Below are 21,351 nucleotides of genomic sequence, written 5' to 3'. Positions count from 1 at the left end.
CACCTGGATGCCCAGGCAAAAGTTTGCTACCGGGGTGGGGCCCTCATGGAGAACCTCTGCTAGGGCAGTATGGAAGGGAATTGTGGGATCAGAGTCCCCCCACAGAGTCCCTACTGGAGCACTGCCTAGTGAAGCTGTGAGAAGAGGGCCACCATCCTGCAGACCCCTGAATGGTAGATCCACCAACAGCTTGCACCATGTACCTGGAAAAGCCTCAGACATTCAATGCCCGCCCATGAGAGCAGCTGGGAGGAAGGCTGTACCCTGAAAAGGCACAGGGGTGGAGCTGCCCAAGACCATGGGCACCCACCTCCTGCATCAGCGTGACCTGGATGTGAGACCTGGAGATCATTTTGGAGCTTTAAAATTTGACTGCCCTGGTGGATTTTGGACTACATGGGCCCTATAACCCCTCTGTTTTGGCCAATTTCTCCCATTTAGAATGGCTGTATTTACCCAATACCTGTACCCCCATTGTATCTAGGAAGTAACTAGCTTGCTTTTGATTTTTACAGACTCATGTGTGGAAGGGACTTGCCTTGTCTCAGATGAGACTTTGGACTGTGGACTTTTGGGTTAATGCTGAAATGAGTTAAGACTTTGGGGGACTGTTGGGAAGGCATGGTTGGTTTTGAAATGTGTGGACTTGAGATTTGAAGGGACCAGGGGCAGAATGATATGGTTTGGCCGTGTCCCCACCCAAATCTCAACTTGAATTGTATCTCCCAGAATTGCCGTGTGTTGTGGGAGGGACCCAGGGAGAGGTAATTGAATCATAGGGGCCAGTCTTGCCTGTGCTATTCTTGTGATAGTGAATAAGTCTCACGAGATCTGATAGGTTTATTAGGGGTTTCCAATTTTGCTTCTTTCTCATTTTCTCTTGCCGCCAGCATGTAAGAAGTGCCTTTCACCTCTCGCTATGATTCTGAGGCCTCCCAGCCATGTGAAACTCTAAGTCCAATTAAACTTTTTAGTCCCAGTCTTAGGTATGTCTTTATCAGCAGCGTGAAAATGGACTAATACACTACTTAAATACTCAGAGTACACAGTTGACTGTTGCATAAATTCATAAACCAGTATAATGCTGATATGGTATTTTGTACACTATCACTGTATTTCACCCATGCTCCCCCAAGTAGAGAATCAACATAGGTCAGTAATTTACTTTAGCTTCCTTTTGCCTCTTCAGTTTAGCATCATTTGTCCTATTCTTCAAAATGACTTTTTCATTCATATGGAAAACTGAATAGGACCACCAGCTCATTGTAAGTGATCTCCATTTTCAGGGACTCTGAGGAAGGTTAAAGAATTTAGATTCTTAATTCTCCTCTGTTTTAAACTTGCTTTATAATATATACTGATCTCCAATATTACTTTTTATTTCAGTATATACTAGAAAGCAATTTAAATAAAAATCCACTGTAGAGATCATCTAAGACACTTCCTCTAGGATCCTGATGAGTTGGGAAATGGGTAGCAACTTTATATCTTCTCACTACAACTTTCTTTACAAAGCTTCCTTTAGGGAATCTGTAGTACTCTCATTTCCAGATTCTTTAGGTTTTGCTGAAGAGTGTAGAATTATCAAATTGGAATATATGTAAATCTAGTTTTACAACTTCTTTCAAGTGTCCAGTTTACCTTAATTTGCCTTGTAATCAGTATCATCTTACTCTTCCCACTGCTGTGGCTTCCTGGAAACAAAAAACATTTCCTCATTAATTTTTCACCTCTATGCCTGCTTATAACTGTTATTTCTGTGGGGAAAAAAAGGCCACTCAGACAGCAGTGAATACATTTCTCTCACTGTGCTAAGAAACAGTGCTCCTTCAATTAATTCTGACTTAATGGATTATTATATCTAGGTTGCTGTGAAAGTACCACATGCTTTGGCTTGTGGATAGAGTAAATGTCTCTGATAATATTGCATAGGGAAAACCCTGGTGTGGAAGAAAAATATGGGAATAAGTGACCTATCTATCTCCTTTATCTTGTTAAAATTTCAGGCATTATTTTTTGCTGATGGTTTTCTTGTTAAAATCACATACTCAGTTCAACCTTTCTCTTGTGATTTTCATTTCCTAGAAGTGTTTGTACGTTTTCCACAGTAATACTTTTATCCCCTTCCATGGTTTTGGTCTCTCACCTGTCCTGTTATTTGTGGTTAAGAATTTCTCTACTTTTAAAAAATAAAACTCTTTTGTAAAAAGAAAAAAAAAGTTATAAGGATCCTTAGTTGATGAGAATAGAAAATGTGTTGGGAAGTAGAAAAATATGTGAGCAGATTTGTGTATATTGACAAGAAAAAGTCTCAAGATTATTTTGTTCATAGAAAAGAAATACTCAGGGTATTATATATAGCATAATCTCATGTTTACTCTAAAAATATATATATGAGATTATATACGTTTAAAGGAAAGTCTAGTATACCTATCAGACTGTTAATAGTAGTTTTCTGCTATTCAGTGTGATTAAAGGAAGAGGAAATTCACCTCTTATTTCATACATTATTTTAATTTTTACCACAGACATTAATTCTGTAACCAGAACTTTGAAGAACATGATAAAGAGCAAGTTTTAAAAACTGTAGTACTGGCCAGGTGCGGTGGTTCATGCCTGTAATCCCAACACTTTGGGAGGCCAAGAGGGGCAGATCATCTGAGGTCAGGAGTTTGAGACCAGCCTGACCAACATGGAGAAGCCCTGTCTCTACTAAAAATACAAAATTAGCCATGTGTGGTGTTGCATGCCTGTAATCCCAGCTACTCGGGAGGCTGATGCAGAAGAATCACTTGAACCCGGGAGGTGGAGATTGTGGTGAGCTGAGATTGTGCCATTGCACTGCAGCCTGGGAAACAGGAGCAAAACTCCATCTCAAAAAACAACAACAACAGCAACAACAAAATTGTAGTATTTATTTACTACTTTTTAAGAATATTTCTGATAACATTTAATGATGAGGTATATATTAATGCCCCAGTTATTCTTAAAATGTATTATTGAATGAAGTTGAGAGTAAAATATTAATACTAGAAAACTTATTTCCATGTGTTCTGAAATTAGATACTTTTTAAAAATTACAGGTTTCTAGGCTGGGCACAACGGCTCACGCCTGTAATCCCACTTTGGGAGGCCAAGGCAGGTGGATCAGTTGAGCCCAGGAGTTTGAGACCAGCCTAGCCAACATGGCAAAACCCCATCTCTACTAAAAATACAAAAAATTAGCTGGGCTTGGTGGTGCACACCTGTAATCTCAGCTACCTAGGAGGCCGACACATGAGAATCACTTGAACCTGGGAAGTGGAGGTTGTGATGAGCCAAAATCGGACCACTGCACTTCATCCAGCCTGGGCAACAGAGCGAGACTCCATCTCAGACAAAAAAAAATACATATATATATATATAGGTTTCTGTATTATTATTTCTGGGGCAGAATATAATAACATAATATAATACCACACTGTCTGAGTAACAGTAACTCAGTAGTTTCTCTCTCTCCCTCTTTTCCCCTTCCTTTCTTTCCTTCCTCCCTTCCTCTTTCTTTACTCCTCATTCGTACACACACATATATATCTATAGAAGTCATTTAAGGGGGAAGATAGAAGTAAAAGAACATTTGAAAGCAATAAGAGAGTAGTATTTTGGTGTTCTTATTATTCCTATATTAACAGTCTATATTAGTCTTAATGCCAAATATCTCTGTTTTAGATAATCTACCCAAATGTACTAAACTTGCAAAATAATTATGTGAGAGTTCTTATGGCAGTATATAAGTTTGCTAGATATGTCTTTAAACTTCCTTTGATTAGTAATAATTATTAGACACGTCTGGTGAATTTACTTTCTGGGTCCTGATCAACTAAGGGAGCTGACAATTTTCAGTTGATTACGCTAGCTTGTTTGAATCCAAAAATGGTGTATGCCATATGCTCTAGCATTTGTATTTTGTTTTGTTTTTTCTTTCTAAACAAAATGCATCTTCCACTTTTAGTGTACTCGACAGATTATCTCTGAGAAGCTAGGCCGCGGCTCAAGAACTGTGGACCTTGAACTTGAAGCTCAAATTGATATATTAAGGGATAACAAGAAAAAATATGAAAATATTTTAAAACTGGCTCAAACATTGTCGACCCAGCTTTTCCAGATGGTACATACCCAAAGGCAACTTGGAGATGCATTTGCTGACCTGAGTTTGAAGTCACTAGAACTTCATGTAAGATTATTCTAAATAACTATTAGGGATGGGAGAAAATGATAATAGAAGTATTCAAAGAGGTAATTTGTTATATTTGATTTACTGAACTCTTAATGAAAATGGAATTCTGAGATTTTCTTTTAAGATATTTCATATCACTTTAAGAAGGCCCAACTGACTTCTGTTAACTTTACTTTTTATGAATTATCGCATGTATATAAATCTTTCATATTTTTCTTCCTGTGTGTTAATATTTTATTTTGCCTTTTACTTCTTACTGAATATCAAGGGTTACTGCTGTAGTATGTTCTGTTAACTTTTTCTAAAAGTTGTAAAAATGTTTTTCTCTTTATTATTCTGTTTCCAGTAACATTTATGTAGACTTCAGTGAAGTGTGTAACTTAGCTTGTCGAAATTTGGTGCCAAAAATCTTAAGCTGTCCTGCCTTTCATTTTAGTTTTCACATACATTGATTGGTAATCTTTTTATGTGGTCCTTTATCTGCCAATATTTGCAAATCAAGGTCTATAATATTTCAAAGACCGAGTACAGAGTGGAGTTACATGGACATCTCTTAAATGGAAAATGGTTTTAGCATAATAAAGATAATTTTACTTTCCTGCTATCTTCTGAATTATTGAATACTTTGTCACCTACGAAATGTAATTACAGCTATTGCAATAGCATTAAATTTGTATCTTCTATTATTTTAGTTAATTTAATATTATTTGTTTCAACTGAAATTGAAAAATACTTTATAACAAACTGGAGAATTATCAAATTAAATGATACATCTTAAAATATTATGTGATCATTTTTTTATTTGGTTAGGTGCATTCCTTATTAATCTGTTAATTAGTAAAACAACACTGGAAAGCTTTCACTGCTGAATATACAGAGCTAGAGTTAGTTCTTGCCATATCTGAAGGAGTCATATGTAATGTTTACTGCACCGAGATGCAGTTTATTCAAAAAGAATGAACTAAATCTGGTGTTGAGTGATCCTTCCTCAGTTGTGTGCCTAGATAGAACTGAGCTTGGGAGTCAACTAGTCACCAAGTTTACAAAGAAATATGTATTCTTAATATTTATACTTTGAGGAGATTCAGTCAAAACACAAAAAAATGCACTTTGTTTTATGTCTGAAAGTTTTAACCAATTATTACCTAATTTGGCTGTGAAAGTTATAGTTTCTCTGATTAATAATCTGCTGTATTTTTCTTTCCAACAGCTGTGCTTATAGTATAATAGAAACAAAATGTAGAAATGAAAATATTCTTTCTACTACAAAGTAACTTATAAAAATTATTTAGCTTTTAGCTATGTATCTGAGCTGATGACAATTTTGGTTTATTAGACTTTTTCAGTAATTATATAGCTAGCTGTGATTTTGATTCTTAAAGACTGAAAGAAAAAGTAAAACTGCTACAGCTAGATCTCTAAATCACATATTTTCCCATTGGTGAAGTGCTTGAGATTTTTAAGTCACTTTTACTGATTTATTACCGGATAAATTAAGGTGACTTCTTTGTTTTAGGAAGAATTTGGCTATAATGCCGATACCCAGAAGCTGCTGGCTAAAAATGGAGAGACTCTTCTTGGAGCCATTAATTTTTTCATTGCTAGTGTGAACACTTTGGTGAATAAAACAATTGAAGATACATTAATGACTGTGAAACAGTATGAAAGTGCCAGGTAAGGTATACATTTTTACTACATTGTCTGTTTTACAGATGGCATATAATTCAGTTAATTTCTTGGTTACAAACAACAGAAACCAACTCTGGCCAATATCGACAGGAAGAAAATGTACTGGAAAGTTATAGGATACCTCTACAGAACTGGCAGAAAGGGAGAGAACAAGATTCTGGGAACAACCAAGAACCAAAGCCAAGTTAAGCCTCACAAGAATCTAATTAGAACCCCTATGCTGGGTGCCTCTAGTACTTAATGCTGCCACAGCTACCATAAATAATTTCCTGAATACCCACAAGTACTTTCTTCATTGCCTTGAGATTATCTAATTGATCTTTGGTCATGTGCCCAAACTGCGCCTTCTAGTGAGTAGGGAGATGGAGGATCTCCCAGCTCCAGCTTCTTTAGAAGAGGACAGGGCATTGTGTTCTACCAGGCAGGTATTACATGGTCCTCTATACTCTGGCCTAAATTTACCTTTCATCCTTATTACCGCTGCTTCCACAATAGCCAGACCCATACTTTCAGTTTCTATTGAATAATAAGCTTGTTTCACCTCCGTGATTTTTGTTTGTTAGGATATATCAGTCATCTTCCATTTATCCAGATTATAGCAAGCCTTCAAACCCTTTCAAATTTCACCTTTTATATAAATTAAATATTTGACTTGTATTTTGATAGCTGTTTATAACACAGTGTTTTTATACATCCTATTTTAATGGGTTTTTATATATCCATATTCATATATATATACATACAGTTTCCCTGTCTCATAACTATCCTGTTAAATGGTAAACAAAATACATATTAATAAATACGTTAATAAATATTTTGAAGAGTCTAAAATGTAGCAGATCTATAATAGCCTTTTCACCTTTTGATTCCAGGCCCATTTTTTTCTGCATATGTCCTGCTGCTTTAATTATCATTCTAGTCCCTTTTGAGATTTTTTTCTTTTGAACGCTCAAAATTCTTATTTTCCATTTTCTTTTTATGCATAGTTGAAGGTAAACTTTACCTATTAGAAGGATAACTTTACTCTTTGGCCTCTTATCCTAGTTTAATGGTATGAGAAATGCCTGTAAAAACTCCAAACTCATCTAGTCTTTTTGCAATTGAGTGCTTATTAAATATATATTTCCTGACACTTCAATTAAGTAAAAGCACAAATCATTTGGAAAAGTTAATTTTTGATGTTTTCATGGGAAGAGATGCTTCTGTCCCATACCATGTTTATTTTGTCATTTTCCATTTAGTATTAACGTATGAGATTCTTATTGACTTGAAAATGAAGGTCAAACAGCTGTGGTTGTGTGGAGGTGTAAGGGTGAGGATAGCTGTTAGTAAGATAGCCTTCCGTGGAAATGTCTTCAATAACATTCTCAGTGATTGGTTTTTCAGTCTCGATTTAAATCCTTCCATGGAAATTGCATTTTTCAAAGGGTCCATTATGTATATGAATTTAAAAATTCATTTATTTAAGTTTTATTTGATTCTTTTCTAAATTTGTCTGTTCCTTATTCATAATGTCCTAATTTGTTCATAATGATACTCTTTCTTTTATCTCTAATCATTTTAAATTTCTTATCTTCTAGTCTTTCTGATTGTTTTAACATTTATGGGTTTTAAAGATGAATGTTGTTTTCTTCCAAAAATACCCCCATCACCTCCTAGTTAAGAACTTTGTGAATCTAGATTGTTTCTCTACTTTGCAATTGTCTACCTATCTTGAAATATATTTTCATTAATAATAATCTCTTTCCCTTCAACTTTTATTTCTAAACAGTTTATGATTAATTTGTAGAGGAGAAAATGCTCTAGAGATTAAATGATTTGCTCACTTGTAGTCAATTTCAAAGCCAAAATGAGAACCCGTTGGTTCCCTGTGGTTCACATTTTATCAGTAGGCCTTATACCTGAGTATTAGTGCCCTAAGTATAATGCGGTATAAGATCTCAGATTATAAAATACAGTATATAGGTTCATTTGGAACTTTTGAACAAAATTATAAATCAAGTTACATGTACTTGGTAGCTGGTTTCTTAAAGGAAACCCTTACACAGCTTCTGTGTATACTTTAAAAAACAAAACCAGCAATGTTGTTTTTGTTTTATGTCATCCCATAATATATCCTTTTTTATTCAAATTACAATGTATGATCTTATTCATTAAGCTTAGCTTGGGGTTTGACTTTTCTATTGTTTATGAAGTAGCTGTGGAATTGGCTAGTTGTTAACACTAAAACATTGCCTACTGATGGATAATAGTCAAAAAGAATCCAAGGTTAAAAGTTTTTCAGTCGCTGAATTTTCTTCTCTGTCAAAGCCAGAATTTACTGACTTTTAGGGCAAGGGTCATCTATTTGATCAGTACAAAAAGTGGTAATTTAGGCAAATGCCCGAGTGGCCTTTTAATGCTTCCTATTATGCATTGTATACAAGTATTTCCTAGCCCTCTGGTGCTTCATGTATAGAAAATCTTGTAACAGCCCATTCAGCACTTCTCCACAACAGCACCAACAAGGGAGTCAATTGTGGTCAAGATGTGGTCAAATTGTTTTCAGATATGGACACCTGTTCTCTAGAAGTTTTACATAAGCCATAAAGTAACCATCATTAACTTTGTTGATATGGACTCAGTTCAGACGGGCAACCTTGAAGTGAAGTCGCTTTTTGAAAACTTAGTGAGCTTCTCTTCTTGGTGGTAATGAGCACTGTTAGAGAAGCTGTTATAGAAAGTTTTACTTTGGTACCACCTATAAACTCTGAATGTAAAATTAAGAAATATAAGGTCAGTATTATAACTTTGATTATGTTTAAGTTAATCACTGTTGTTTAGAAATGTGCTCCAAGGCTATTGAAGGATATTTGTCCTTAGATTAAATATCCATGTATTAGGGCCGGGCACGGTGGCTCAAGCCTGTAATCCCAGCACTTTGGGAGGCCGAGACGGGCGGATCACGAGGTCAGGAGATCAAGACCATCCTGGCTAACACGGTGAAACCCCGTCTCTACTAAAAAATACAAAAAACTAGCCGGGCGAGGTGGCGGGCACCTGTAGTCCCAGCTACTCGGGAGGCTGAGGCAGGAGAATGGCGTGAACCCGGGAGGCGGAGCTTGCAGTGAGCCGAGATCCGGCCACTGCACTCCAGCCTGGGCGACAGAGCAAGACTCCGTCTCAAAAAAAAAAAAAAAAAAAAAAAAAATCCATGTATTACTATTTATTTAGTTCTACATTTTTCTGTTTTATTTCTTATTGTTTTTAGTGTGCTTGCTTCTAGATACCCCTCTTCTAATTTGGCCATAATAATAAGCATTTTAAAGGTATCAGTTATTACCAGGTGTCTTGTGTGCTTTATCTATATGAAATTTTTGTGGAGATTTTTATTCATGTTTATAGATTGAAAAACTGGAGCACAAAGAGATGAAATAACTAGCTCAAGATAGAGCCAAAAAGCAGAGAGGTCATTCAGCCTTGGCTCCTGAACTCATGGATTTAACTAACTTGTTACTATTGCCAAGTCAGTCTTGCCTCCTAAATCTTTTGTATTTGTCTCTTTAGCTCCAATGCCTTTGTCCCCATTCAGTGACTCATTTCTTATATGTCCATCGTCTTCTAATAGGTTTCCTTGCTCCTGATTTTTTAATCGTTTATTCTATCCTCCATCTCTTACACTACCACCAGAGTCATCTTTCTATCCTGATACAGTCATGTCATTTTTATGTCAGATCAACATTCTTCAGTGGCTTCTTATCACCTGTCCTACTGAATTAAATTTAAACCCTTTAACATGGCCTGTAGGGCTGCTTACCTTCAATCCTGCCTGCCTGTCTGATGTTAATTTTTTCCATTGTCATGTTCCAGCTTCAGATTCTGACATACTGAATTCCCAAGTGTATCTATTATATCTTACAAATCTATGCCTTTGTCCTGCTATTCTCTTCAGAATCAGAATATTCTACCCCCATCCCAATTCACCTAGCCAGCTTTTACCATCCTTCAAATTTTAATTATAGTATTTTAATTCTGTCTGAGATACCTTTTCAGATATCTAATTAAATAATTATTCCTCTTGATTTCCATTATACCTTACCCTCCTTTATGGTAGTTCTTATTCTCTCATTTTGTTGTAATTGTTTACAAGGTTCTCTTCCTCTAGAATACAAGCTTCTTGAGGATAAACGTATCTGTTCATTTTTATAGCTCTACTTTCTAACACAGTGCCTGGAACGTAGAAAGTGCTGACTTGAGAACTGTTGAATGAATCAGTGTATCAGTGAATGAATGAATGGTTCGTTCTCTTTTGACCCTGAAAGAGGTCAATTAAATTAAATCTTAACTCATACTGTTAAATTCAGTATGAGTTAAGAATAAATTAGGATCAGTGTGAAGGACTGATATATTCTTTCTCAAGTCATATATACAATATAGATTATGTTATTTAAAGTATTGTTAATTCCCAGAATAGGAGATGTGAATTATACTCCTATTATCTCCAAATGAAGAGCTTTAGTTTTAGGGTATAAGCTTTGTGATTCCGATCTTGACTAAATTAGAGGCCACTCTGCTGCTTCTTTGCTGAGTACCGAATAGTTGAGGCTGCTGGATAAATCATTCTTTAATAAGCAAGGTAGTGCTATACTTAGACAAGCACTGTGATAGAGCTATCATGAGGGGTTATAGGATCATGGAGTGATGACAGTGGTGGGGTAACTATTTGAGTTGATGGGGGTAGAATATCAGAGTGAGGCATCTCACAGAACACAGGATGGTAAATGCTCTACAACAAATACTGTTGTTACATTCTGAATAGTGATGTTACAGAAATTCATCTAGAGTTGTGTTGTCAAGTATAGTAGCTACATATGTCTGGTGAGCACTTGAAATGTGGCTAGTCTGAATTAAGATGGGATAGAAGTGTAAATACACAGTGGATTTCAAAGACTCACTGCCCACTCTCCAAATGTAAAGTACCTCATGAATAATTCTGTTATATTGATTACATGCCACAATGATTAATATTTTAAATATATTGGGTAAAATGAAATATATTGATAACAGGTGAAATTAATTATTATTTCATTGTAACTACTAGAAAATTTTAAATTACATGTGTTGCTCACATTACATTTTTGTTGTGCATTGCTATCCCAGACATTTTTCAGAACCATTTACACTTCTGTTAGTTTTAGTATGCCATTCTAGAGTCTACTGTCCTTATCTGCTTTGCCTCATCAGTATTAAGCAATTCACATGGGGTATTTGTTCTACCCTTGATCTTGTTTTGCATTTATTTTTTTTAACTGGTTTTTAGATTTTGGAAATTTTACTTGTCAGTTAATACTGTGCTTTGGGAGAAATAGTTAATGAGATTAACCAGCAGCTTTTCCCCTGTTCTTATTTGAATAGCTCTTTGTTTTTAAAGAAATAATGATTTCAAAAGTGTCAAGTAGAATATGTGTGAGAATTTTATATATTATTGTATAGTATGAGACTGAATATTGTATATTTCCATCCCATCTTTTAAACATATTTTACTCTCTTTGTAGTATGTTTCACTTATTCTCTTCTTTCCAGGATTGAATATGATGCATATCGCACTGATTTGGAAGAACTGAATCTTGGACCACGTGACGCAAACACTCTGCCAAAGATTGAGCAGTCACAGCATCTCTTCCAAGCACATAAGGAAAAATATGATAAAATGCGCAATGATGTTTCTGTCAAACTGAAATTTCTAGAAGAAAATAAGGTAAATTCTGTACCTTTTAAGGTCTTTCTGCGGACTTTAAAGTCACCCTAAAGAGAGAGAGTCAGTTTTTCTATTTCTCTTAACTCTCTTGTATGACAATTGCAAGAAGGAATTCCATTTGTAATCAGTGTTTGAGTTTTTAGAAGTTTACAAAATATATTTACCTTTCTTTGATAAAAGTTATCAATGCCACTGTCCCAGTCTTTCACATATAACACATGGCAAAAATTATTTGATGGACAGCCATTGATCTTTGGATTGGCATTGGTAACAAGTGCTTTAAGAAGTGAAATATTGATAGATTATGCTCTGAGTATTTTGAAGCTTTTCTATTAATGGTAGGTACAGATTTCAGGAAAAGAACTACTATCTTCTTCTCAGTAACTGATAAATGAAAAATAACTAAAAGGTCCAGCTTAGGGCTGCAGTTAGCATAACCTAGAAGAAGGAAGCCAAGAGATCTATTTTCCACATTTTTTTAATATATGAACACATCCAAGGACTAGAGCAACGAGGGCTGAACTGGACCAGCTGTAGGTTTCAGCAGGAAGTGGATTCATTTACTAATAGGCTCCTGTGTTTTGGTTTAAGTAAAAGGACCGTTTCTCATGTTTGACATATCTTCATTACTTGCATACTCAGCTTTGTATGCAGGATTGCAGTTCTGGAAATGGGAAATGAGTGAGCATGGTACAGAATAGGTGTAGTGCAGTCCTGTAAAGATGGGTCTCATCATTGCACATTGGTAGTTTTTTCTGTACGTTTCACATCCTGTAAAGTCATGACAGGTCTTCAACTGTACTCTCTTCAGGGTACCCTCTTAAAATTGTTTATCAGTTCTCTCAGGAAACAGTCATGTTTATATTCTCCTCCATAACATCAAAGGGCATTTTAGTAAACTATAACTGTCAGTATCTTACTGTTTTCTTTAATGTTTCCTTAGAAACTCTCATGGCTACTATAAAACCTATAAAATAATATATTTCTTTGGGATCCACCTAGTCCAGCACTTTCACTGATTTTTTAAGCTGCTATGGGTGAAAATTACTCACCACTAAACATTATAGTGGCAATAAAGGAAACTTCAGCAGAATTGTCAGAAAAATTGCCTGGCATCATTCAGACAGAGCCCAGTGCAGCCTTCTGGTATTCATTAGCTGAGCACAAAAGATTGCATTCATTTTAGTCATATATATATACCTATTTTAGTGTGTGTGCATGTGTGTGTGTATATATATAAAAAAATATATTTGTGTGTATATATACTATATATATTATATATGCACTATATATTTATATAGTATATATACACTAATATATACTATATATCTTAGTATATATACACTATATATTTTAGTCATATATATATTCATTTTAGTCATTTATATTTAGTCATATATATAATGGATGTGAATATATCAATATTGAGATAATAGACATTGTATATTTTAAATATAAAAATATTTTTGACATTCCACCCTATCATCACTACACAGTAACACTAAAAGAGGTATGCTAAAAGAATATACATGTTTGATAGAAAAGTAGACTAACATAGTGAAACCTAAGGTTCATGTGATTTAAAGGAAGAGAGAATCAAATGGTAATTGGAAGCCAGATTATACCAAGCCTTGACCACATACAGACTTTGAATTGTGGCCTTGGAAGGGACTTACACTGAGTAGGGAGGGAAGAAGGAGACACCTTCATAGACAGCCAGGTCATCTCTATAAATTTTAAATGTCAGTCAGAAGGATCTTACTTCTAATTTTATCTTGTAAATATTGAAGAATTTTTAAAGTTGAGAGTAGCAGGAAAAAGTCATTTAGAAAGACTCTTTCTTAAAGGAAGAAAGAAAGTAGAAGCACACATACTAATGAGGAATCTTTTATAGCCAAATGAAATGATTAAGAGCCTGAACTAGGGTCTTTGCAATAGCAGCAGGAAGGAAGGAATATGGTGATTTTAAGGCTGCATGACAGGGGTCGGAAAATTGAAATAGGAAGCTGGTGTGGCCTGAAGGCGGTAAGGGTAAAAGGATTGGGAATTTTTTCTATTTGATCCAGTGTTTAGTTTGAGAAATGATGACAGAATACTCAAGTGGAAACAATTGGTAGGAATTTGATGATGCGTGTTTACAGTTTGGATGAACAGTCAGGGCTTCAGATATAAAGGCTTGGAAGTCATTGCTTTAAGAATAATGTTATTACTACTATTAAATAATAATAGAAAATTGCTTCTTTTCTCAAGGATTTTATATTCTTAGATGATGTCTTCGTCTTTTTGGGCTGCTGTAACAAAATACCATAAACTGAGTAGCTTATAAACAAGAGAGAATTATTCCTTTCAGTTCTAGTGTCTGGGAAGTTCACAATGAAGGTACCAATGTCTGGTAAGGGCCCACCTTCTGACTCATAAATGGCTCCTTGCTATGTCCTCACATGGTGGAACAGGGAGGGCTCCCTCCCATTCCTGTATTATGGGGGCACTAATCCCATTTATGAGGACTGTACCCCCATGGCCTAATCACCTCCCAAAGGTGATTAGTACCTTCTAATACCGTCACATTGGGGGTGAAGATTTCAGCATTTGAATTTGACAGGGACACAAACATTCAGACTACAGCAGATAGCATAGATATTCTTTGTTTTGGCTTTCCACAGTTGTCGTCAAGGCAAGTTTGAATTTGAACTGAGTAATCAGCTGTGTCTAAAGTAAAATCTATAAAGAAGCTTTGGTCTTCATATGTTTTTTATTTAACTCTTCAAAACGATAAAGAAGTATTGTTGGACTGTTATTTTAAGTAGTAATTGTCATTTAGAAGAAAACAGAGATCCATGAGAAAACTTTTATTTGTTTTTTTTTGTTGTTGAGCAACATTTACTCTTTTCTGTTATTTTTAATAGCTTAAAAAGGAAGGAAAATCAGGTTTTTAGCTTAGGAACTGTCTATCATCCCTGTTTGCTTCCTTGGTAATTTGAACTGCCTCAAGTCTAGGTTTTTTGTTCTTTTGTTAAACTGTGGGTGATTTTGTACCTCAACATCTTTTTTATGTATGGTTGCCAGGTAATCTACTTAGCACTTTAATTTGTTTGTCCATTTATTTCTTTTTGTTTTTGTTTGAGACAGAGTCTCGCTATGTTGCCCAGGCTGGAGTGCAGTGATGCAATCTCGGCTTACTACAACCTCCACCTCCTGGGTTCAAGCCATTCTCTTTCCTCAGCCTCCCTGTAACTGGGATTACAGGTGTGTGCCATCATGCCCAGCTAATTTTTTTTTTTTTTTTTAAGTGGAGACGAGTTTCACCATGTTGGCCAGACTGGTCTTGAACTCCTGACCTCAAGTGATCCACCCGCCTTTGCTTCCCAAAGTGCTGGGATTACAGGCATGAGCCACTGCACCAGGCCCAACACTTTAATTTGAAGAAAGTATAGTATACTCTTCCTATTTCTTCCCCCCAACCACTCCCCATCCCCTGATTTTTTTTTTTAAAGATACTGGATCTCACTATGTGGCCAGGTGAGATTTGAACTTCTGGACTCAAGCAATTTTCCCACCTCAGCCTCCCAAGCATTTGGGACTACAGGCGCACGCCACCACATCCTGCTAGTGGTCCTATTTCTTAACAGGAAGAAATGAAACATCAATGAATGTGCTGTTCTGTAATTTGATAATGTCCTAAAGACTACTGCAGTATATACACCTGTTTTTGCAGCTTTTCTCTCTCTGTTTTTGGCATTCTTTTGGTTCTCACATCATGGCTTTTGGAATATCTTTTCGCAACGCTTCTCTTCTAAAATGAGAAGCCAGAAAACCAAATCGAGAATAGGGCATAAAGTAAAAGCAAGTAGTCCTTGAGTATGGTACTATAGTAATAAGCTTTAGCATCTAGTATTTTTGTTTGTTCCCTCTTAGAACTTTTTTTAAATTTTGAGGCAGATCAGGAGTTAGGTTCTTAGGTATAAAATTGTGTTTATATGTACTTAGTCTAGCCTTTCTTCACTATGGCAAAACAAAGAGGTAAGGTGTATCAGATACTCACATTTCTGCATATGTGCGTGATAAGTGCACCTAAGGGTATTTGTCATTTACCCTTAATAAAAACATGTGTTGTTCTACTATTTATAGTTCATACTTTCCGTCTCTTCACCCCCGTGATTTGGTTGTGTTTGCCTTTAACCTACAGTCCTTATTCATCTCTGATATTCTCTTCTTTGTTCACTAAACCGCACTGCGTTGTGTAGCAGTAAAGACATAGCTCATTAGTCTTCTAATGTTTCTCCTTTCATCAGTATTTCTCCTTTTTGAGACCTTTAAATAATGTAACTTGAGCTATTTTGTGACTTAAGGCAGTTTGTTTACCTGTTAATTGTTTCATTCAGGGTTCAAAACAAAACATAGGCTACTTTAGTAAAGAGAAAGAATAATAGACGTTTCTGGTGCTTTGTAGACTTTGTGAGAGTAGATACCATGCTTTCATTTACAGCCCTCATAAAGCCTAGCAATGGTGCAGGTATATAGTACTCATTCAGCAAGTGCATGTTTGCTTTCTTCCCAGAATTAGAGGTGCACTACAGGAATTGGAAGGAGATGGAAGTGAATGAAAGTCAACTAGGAGAGGATAAAAGGCGGAATCCTGATTACCTCACTCTTTTTTTTTCGTGAGGGCAAGCATAGTCTCTCAGAAATGCTTCTGTTTTCTGCAGTGTTTACTGTTTGCATGGAAAGAGGAGGCAGAAAGTTAAAGAAAAATATGCAGATCAATGTAAGCGACTCATGTTTTTTTTTTTTAGATAGCTTTTTATGTGGCTTGGAACTATAAAGATGTGAAAAAATAGTTGAAGGTTAATTTTTTCTTTAAGGTGTAATTTAACTTGGGAATGATAAATCTTAAGGGTTATGAATATATTGGGAGTGGGATCTGAATGTATCAGAAGATTCAACAAAGCAGTTTGGTGTATAAATATAAAAAGTAAGGATTTTATTCTTAAGAAGTATAAAATATACTCCTACCCCAAGGTAATGTCAGTTAAATTAGCTATAACCATTAAATGCAGGTTTGTTTCATTATTATGTTATATTTTAGTGATTTAAAGGATGGCAGAGGAGGCAGAAAAGGATGAACCAGACTTGGGATCAACCTGGACACATACTTGATTTATATAGTTACTTAATTAAAAAATAATATTTCTTAAAATTTATAGTCATTCCTAATCTTAGATTGATATGAAAACTGTTGTTTTCACTCACATTGTTTCATATATAATCACAATACAATAACATTCCTGTATATTAAGATTTCTTTTCTAATATATTATTTAACACGCCTGTAATCCCAGCACTTTGGGAGGCCGAGGTGGACGAATCCCTTGAGGTTAGGAGTTTGAAACCAGCCTGGCCAACATGGTGAAACCTCGTCTCTATTAAAAATACAAAAATTAGCCTGACGTGCCTGTAATTCCAGTTACTCCCCAGGCTGAGGGAGGAGAATCATTTGAACCCGGGAGGCAGAGGTTGCAGTGAGCCCAGATGGCGCCACTACACTCCAGCCTGGGTGACAGAGCGAGACTCTGTCTCAAAAAAAAAAAAAGAAAAAATGCTCGAAGCCTAGTACTTTTTTTGTAAAAATACACTAAAGGTTTGGGGAAACTTTGAGGGCAGAGGTATTCTTTGCTTACTAAAACTTCTCTTTGAGAGGAAAAAATATAAACCTCAGAATTTAAAAAAGATACTTGTTGCCAAAATTTAAGGAGCATGTTAATACCTAATGTGTACAAGGAGATACATTCTTGAAATCTCTTTTCCTATTGTCAGAAGAAAAAGAACCCCAATTTCTTCTTGAGTACTTTAAAAATATTCATGCCAGTAACTTAATGTCACCTTTACTTCCAAAGCAAAAACAGTAGTACTTCTTGGTGTGTGCTCCTAGGGAAAGTGAGATTAAGTTATATAGGTGAAAGAACTACCTGGTTCTAAATTTTAAAATAAGCATTTATGGATTGATGTCTGTAAGCGTAACAAGCAACCAGGGAGTTCATAGTGCTGGACACAGAAGAACCTGCCTTTCAACACTGTGCCAAATACTATCACCTACATTTGGATCCTGTGAGTCATTCTCTTATTCATGCAACTTTACTTCCAGACTGAATTTTGGCTGTGACTGGTGCTCTCAAGGGAAGGTACATGGTCAGTTAAGAGTGGTTGGGGAAGGCCTCCATGAGGGTGTGATGCTGAACATTAATATCATTTGAGAAAGTGAGAAACTGAGAACCAGAGAGTATTCCAGGAAGAAATACCAGCATGTGTAACTGCCTTATGGCAGGAAAGGGTGTGGTATGGTGAAAGAATGAATGTAACTGGAGCCAGTGTGACCAGAGCATAGAGAAACAGCTGGAGAGGTAAGTGACGGCCAGACTATGTAGCCCTGATAGGCCATATTAGTGAAAAGTTTAGTATCAGTGGGAAGCCCTTGAAATACTTCTTAGCAAATGATAGGTCTAAAATATGGAGGATAGATCTTAGTAGGGCCTAAGAGTAGGTATAGTAGCTTAGACAGGAGATGGTAGGTAGTAGTACTGTAGATGGATTACAGTAGTGATAGTGGAAATGGAGTGAACTGAAAGCTTCAGGGATATTTAAAGGTAAAACAAATACATGTAAAACAGTAAGACTGATGTATAATTGGCACCTTTGACATTTTATTCCTTTATTCAGCAAATATTGGTGGAGTTCTTTTTTTATTTTTATTTATTTAGTTATTTGAGACAGGGTCTCACTGTGTTGCCCAGGCTAGAGTACAGTGATACAATCATAGCTTATTGTAGTCTTGAACTCCTAGCCATAAATGATCCTCCTACCTTAGCCTTCCAAGTAGCTGAGACTACTGGTACATGACACTGCACTTGGCTTTTCTTTTTTCTTTTTTTTTTTTTTTTTTTTTGAGATAAGGTCTTGTTCTGTCATCCAGGCTAGAGTACAGTGGTGTGATCATGGCTCACTGTAGCCTGTACCTCCCAGGCTCAAGCAGTCCTCCCACCTCAGGCTTTAGAGTAGATGGGATGACAGGCATGTGCCACAAGGCCTGGATAATTTTTTTATTTTTTTGTGGAGACAGAGTTTCACTCTATTGCCCAGGCTGTTTTCAAACTCCTGGCCTCAAGCAGTCGTTCTGCCTCAGCCTCCCAAAGAGCTAGGATTATAGGCATGAGCTGCCATGCCAGGTCTTGTGATTGCTTTTTATATGCCAGTCACTGAGTTAGGTGATAGAGGTATAATGGTCTTACACTCATAGAGCTTATAGTCAGGTAAGAGAAATAGGCATTAACCAAACAATTATGTAAATACAAGCTATGGTAAATGTGATGAAGGGAAAATAGAAATGTCATGTGGGTATACAGAGAACTTGGCCAGGTGTGTGTGTTGTGGGGGAGGGCCTGGGGTATCATGGAAGGCTTCCCTGAGGCAGTGATATTAGGGCCAAGATACAAAGAGAGAGGGGTAAGGTAAAGGTATGTGATGGAGTGAGATTTTAAATAGAAGGAACAGCGTATGTTGACAGTCAGTGAGGCCAGAGCATAATGGGGACAGGGAAGAAATAGCACTGGATGAAACTGGAGAGGTAGTTTAGGGCCTACACAGAGATGAAATGACATAGGTACAATGTTATTCATTGTAGCATCACTTGTTATTTCTAAAGATGAGAAAGAACTCAATGGTTCAGCAGTAAAGGACTAATTGAATAAACTGGTTTTTTTATACAGTGAAATATTTTACAGCTATTTAAAAAAATGAGAATGCTAATGATAGCTCCTCAGGACAGACAATTAAATGAAAAGAGCAAAGTACAAAGTAGTGTTTATTGTACAGTATCTTTTGTGTAAGAAAAGAAGAATGTATAATCACATTTTCTTATATTTGCATAAAGAAAAACTGGAAGGATTAATAATCAGTTACCTATAGAGGGAACAGGGTGAATGGAAACAGGAATGAAAATGAAACCTCTCATTGTATACTTTTTGTATCCTTTTAATTTTAAACCACATATATGTCTTAACGTATTCAAAAAAATAATACTTTTAAAAAGATAGGAAAATAAGTTAGCTAGAAAATGTTTTTTAAATACTATGCCTTATCTTTTTTCCAAATTGAGACTTAAAATAGACTTGTATTTCCCAAATATAGTCTTTAATTTTCCTCTTAGCTCAAAATTAGATGATTAATTCTGTGTTGGAGAGAATAGAAAAAGTTAACTTAGAATGTGAGTTCTGTTGCAACATCATTCTTAGATGACAGAGTAGAAATAGTGCGATATCGTACCTTTCATTTATAGAGGAAAATATTTTGAATATTTTAACATATGGTGCAACATTTGCTGCTGTTAGTGGTTTGTCTTTCTAAACCCACATGGAGGAGGAAAAATTTGCTTGTGGTTTGCATTACCTCCTTTTTCTCTCTTTGGAAATGAGGCTGAAATTAACTACCTTATATAAACCATGCAACCAACAAGAATTGTGAGTTGTACATTGATTTTTAAACTAGACTCATCCAACCCATACCTGTTTGGAATAAATCAAGGTAATGGTAATTGTTGAAGAGTGAGTAGGGATGAAAGCCTGAGTGGGTGCTGGCGAGAAGCACACCTAGCTAACCAATTCATATAGTTTTTGTTGTCAGTTGTGCTAAGATTCTGGCATGACAATTTTTGTAAGGGAGGGATATTTTGTATTCAGTATTGAAAAGCTTTCCAGGAAGGATAGCTTTATAATCATGAATTACTGTTCTTATAGACTTGGTTCTTTTTCAGTAATCATAAGGTACTTACGTATTTTCTAACCCTTTTTGGTCAGAAGCCATCAACTTACTATAGAGTAGGATTAGAGTTTCTTATTCTGCTGTATATGTTGGAGGTGAGGGAATTGTTCCTTTCACTTTGAATGAAAAGAATTCACTTTAAAAATTTACTTTTTAATCATTATTGCTGTGATGTATCTGTTCTAATGGTTGATACACATGTGTGCTCTTCAGATCCACATTTCACTTATTTTGCCAGCCTTGGGTATTATTCAACTTGATTTGCCAGGTTTTGTGATAAAGGTGAGTTTTTAAGTGATCAATGTGATACTTGAACAGATCACTAATAACTGCATTGGTTGTGCTGCTGATGATGGTACTGGGTCTTTATGGCTGTGACATTGCTATACTTTTTTAGTTCTTTGTAGTTATGGTTCCTTCAGTTTGCTTAAAAGTAAAACCTTTAGTATTTCTGAGTAAAGTCTCAGAAGACACTAGCAGTGTTTAAGAATTTGACTTTGCAATGTTCTTTTTAACTTTTTCTTGAAATTCTCTCAGTAATGACTCAGCGTTTTCATGTTGACCATAATTTCTTTCCATGACTCACCTATACTTTGTTAAAATATTCATAACTTTTTTCCTCATTCCTCATAAACTTAATAACATCCTGATTTTCTATCCTTATTTCTTCCCTTAAATTTTCAAAGATACTTTTTAAAAAATTGACCTTAAGTATTTTAAGGTGCTTGTTTTGTGCAATTATGCCTGATCCTAAAGAACCATATAAGGTATTATCACAAACTCCCTGCGGAGAGGCAACTTACAGTCTAATGGAGGAATTTAAATAAAATCAATTATATATAAAACACTAACTTAAAGATGAGAAAGAAATACAGAATTTGATGAAGAAAAATATTAG

General features: G+C 35.7%; 1 protein-coding gene across 3 annotated transcripts in view; it reads left to right on the top strand.

Moving 5' to 3' along the window:
* Positions 1-21,351, top strand: part of LOC105463491 (ARF interacting protein 1) — a 132,966-nt gene that overhangs the window by 98,509 nt on the left and 13,106 nt on the right. For all 3 annotated transcript variants that reach the window (XM_011710606.2, XM_011710605.2, XM_011710607.2), the window contains 3 exons: positions 3,992-4,213; positions 5,733-5,890; positions 11,468-11,642. In XM_011710606.2, coding sequence (XP_011708908.1) covers positions 3,992-4,213; positions 5,733-5,890; positions 11,468-11,642 — 555 coding nt within the window. The remainder of the gene's footprint in view (positions 1-3,991; positions 4,214-5,732; positions 5,891-11,467; positions 11,643-21,351) is intronic.

This window comes from Macaca nemestrina, chromosome 3 (genome assembly GCF_043159975.1).
Source record: "Macaca nemestrina isolate mMacNem1 chromosome 3, mMacNem.hap1, whole genome shotgun sequence".
Taxonomy (NCBI): Eukaryota; Metazoa; Chordata; class Mammalia; order Primates; family Cercopithecidae; genus Macaca; species Macaca nemestrina.
The sequence above is the reverse complement of the archived record's forward strand: the minus strand, read 5'-3'. Positions and strand labels throughout refer to the sequence as shown.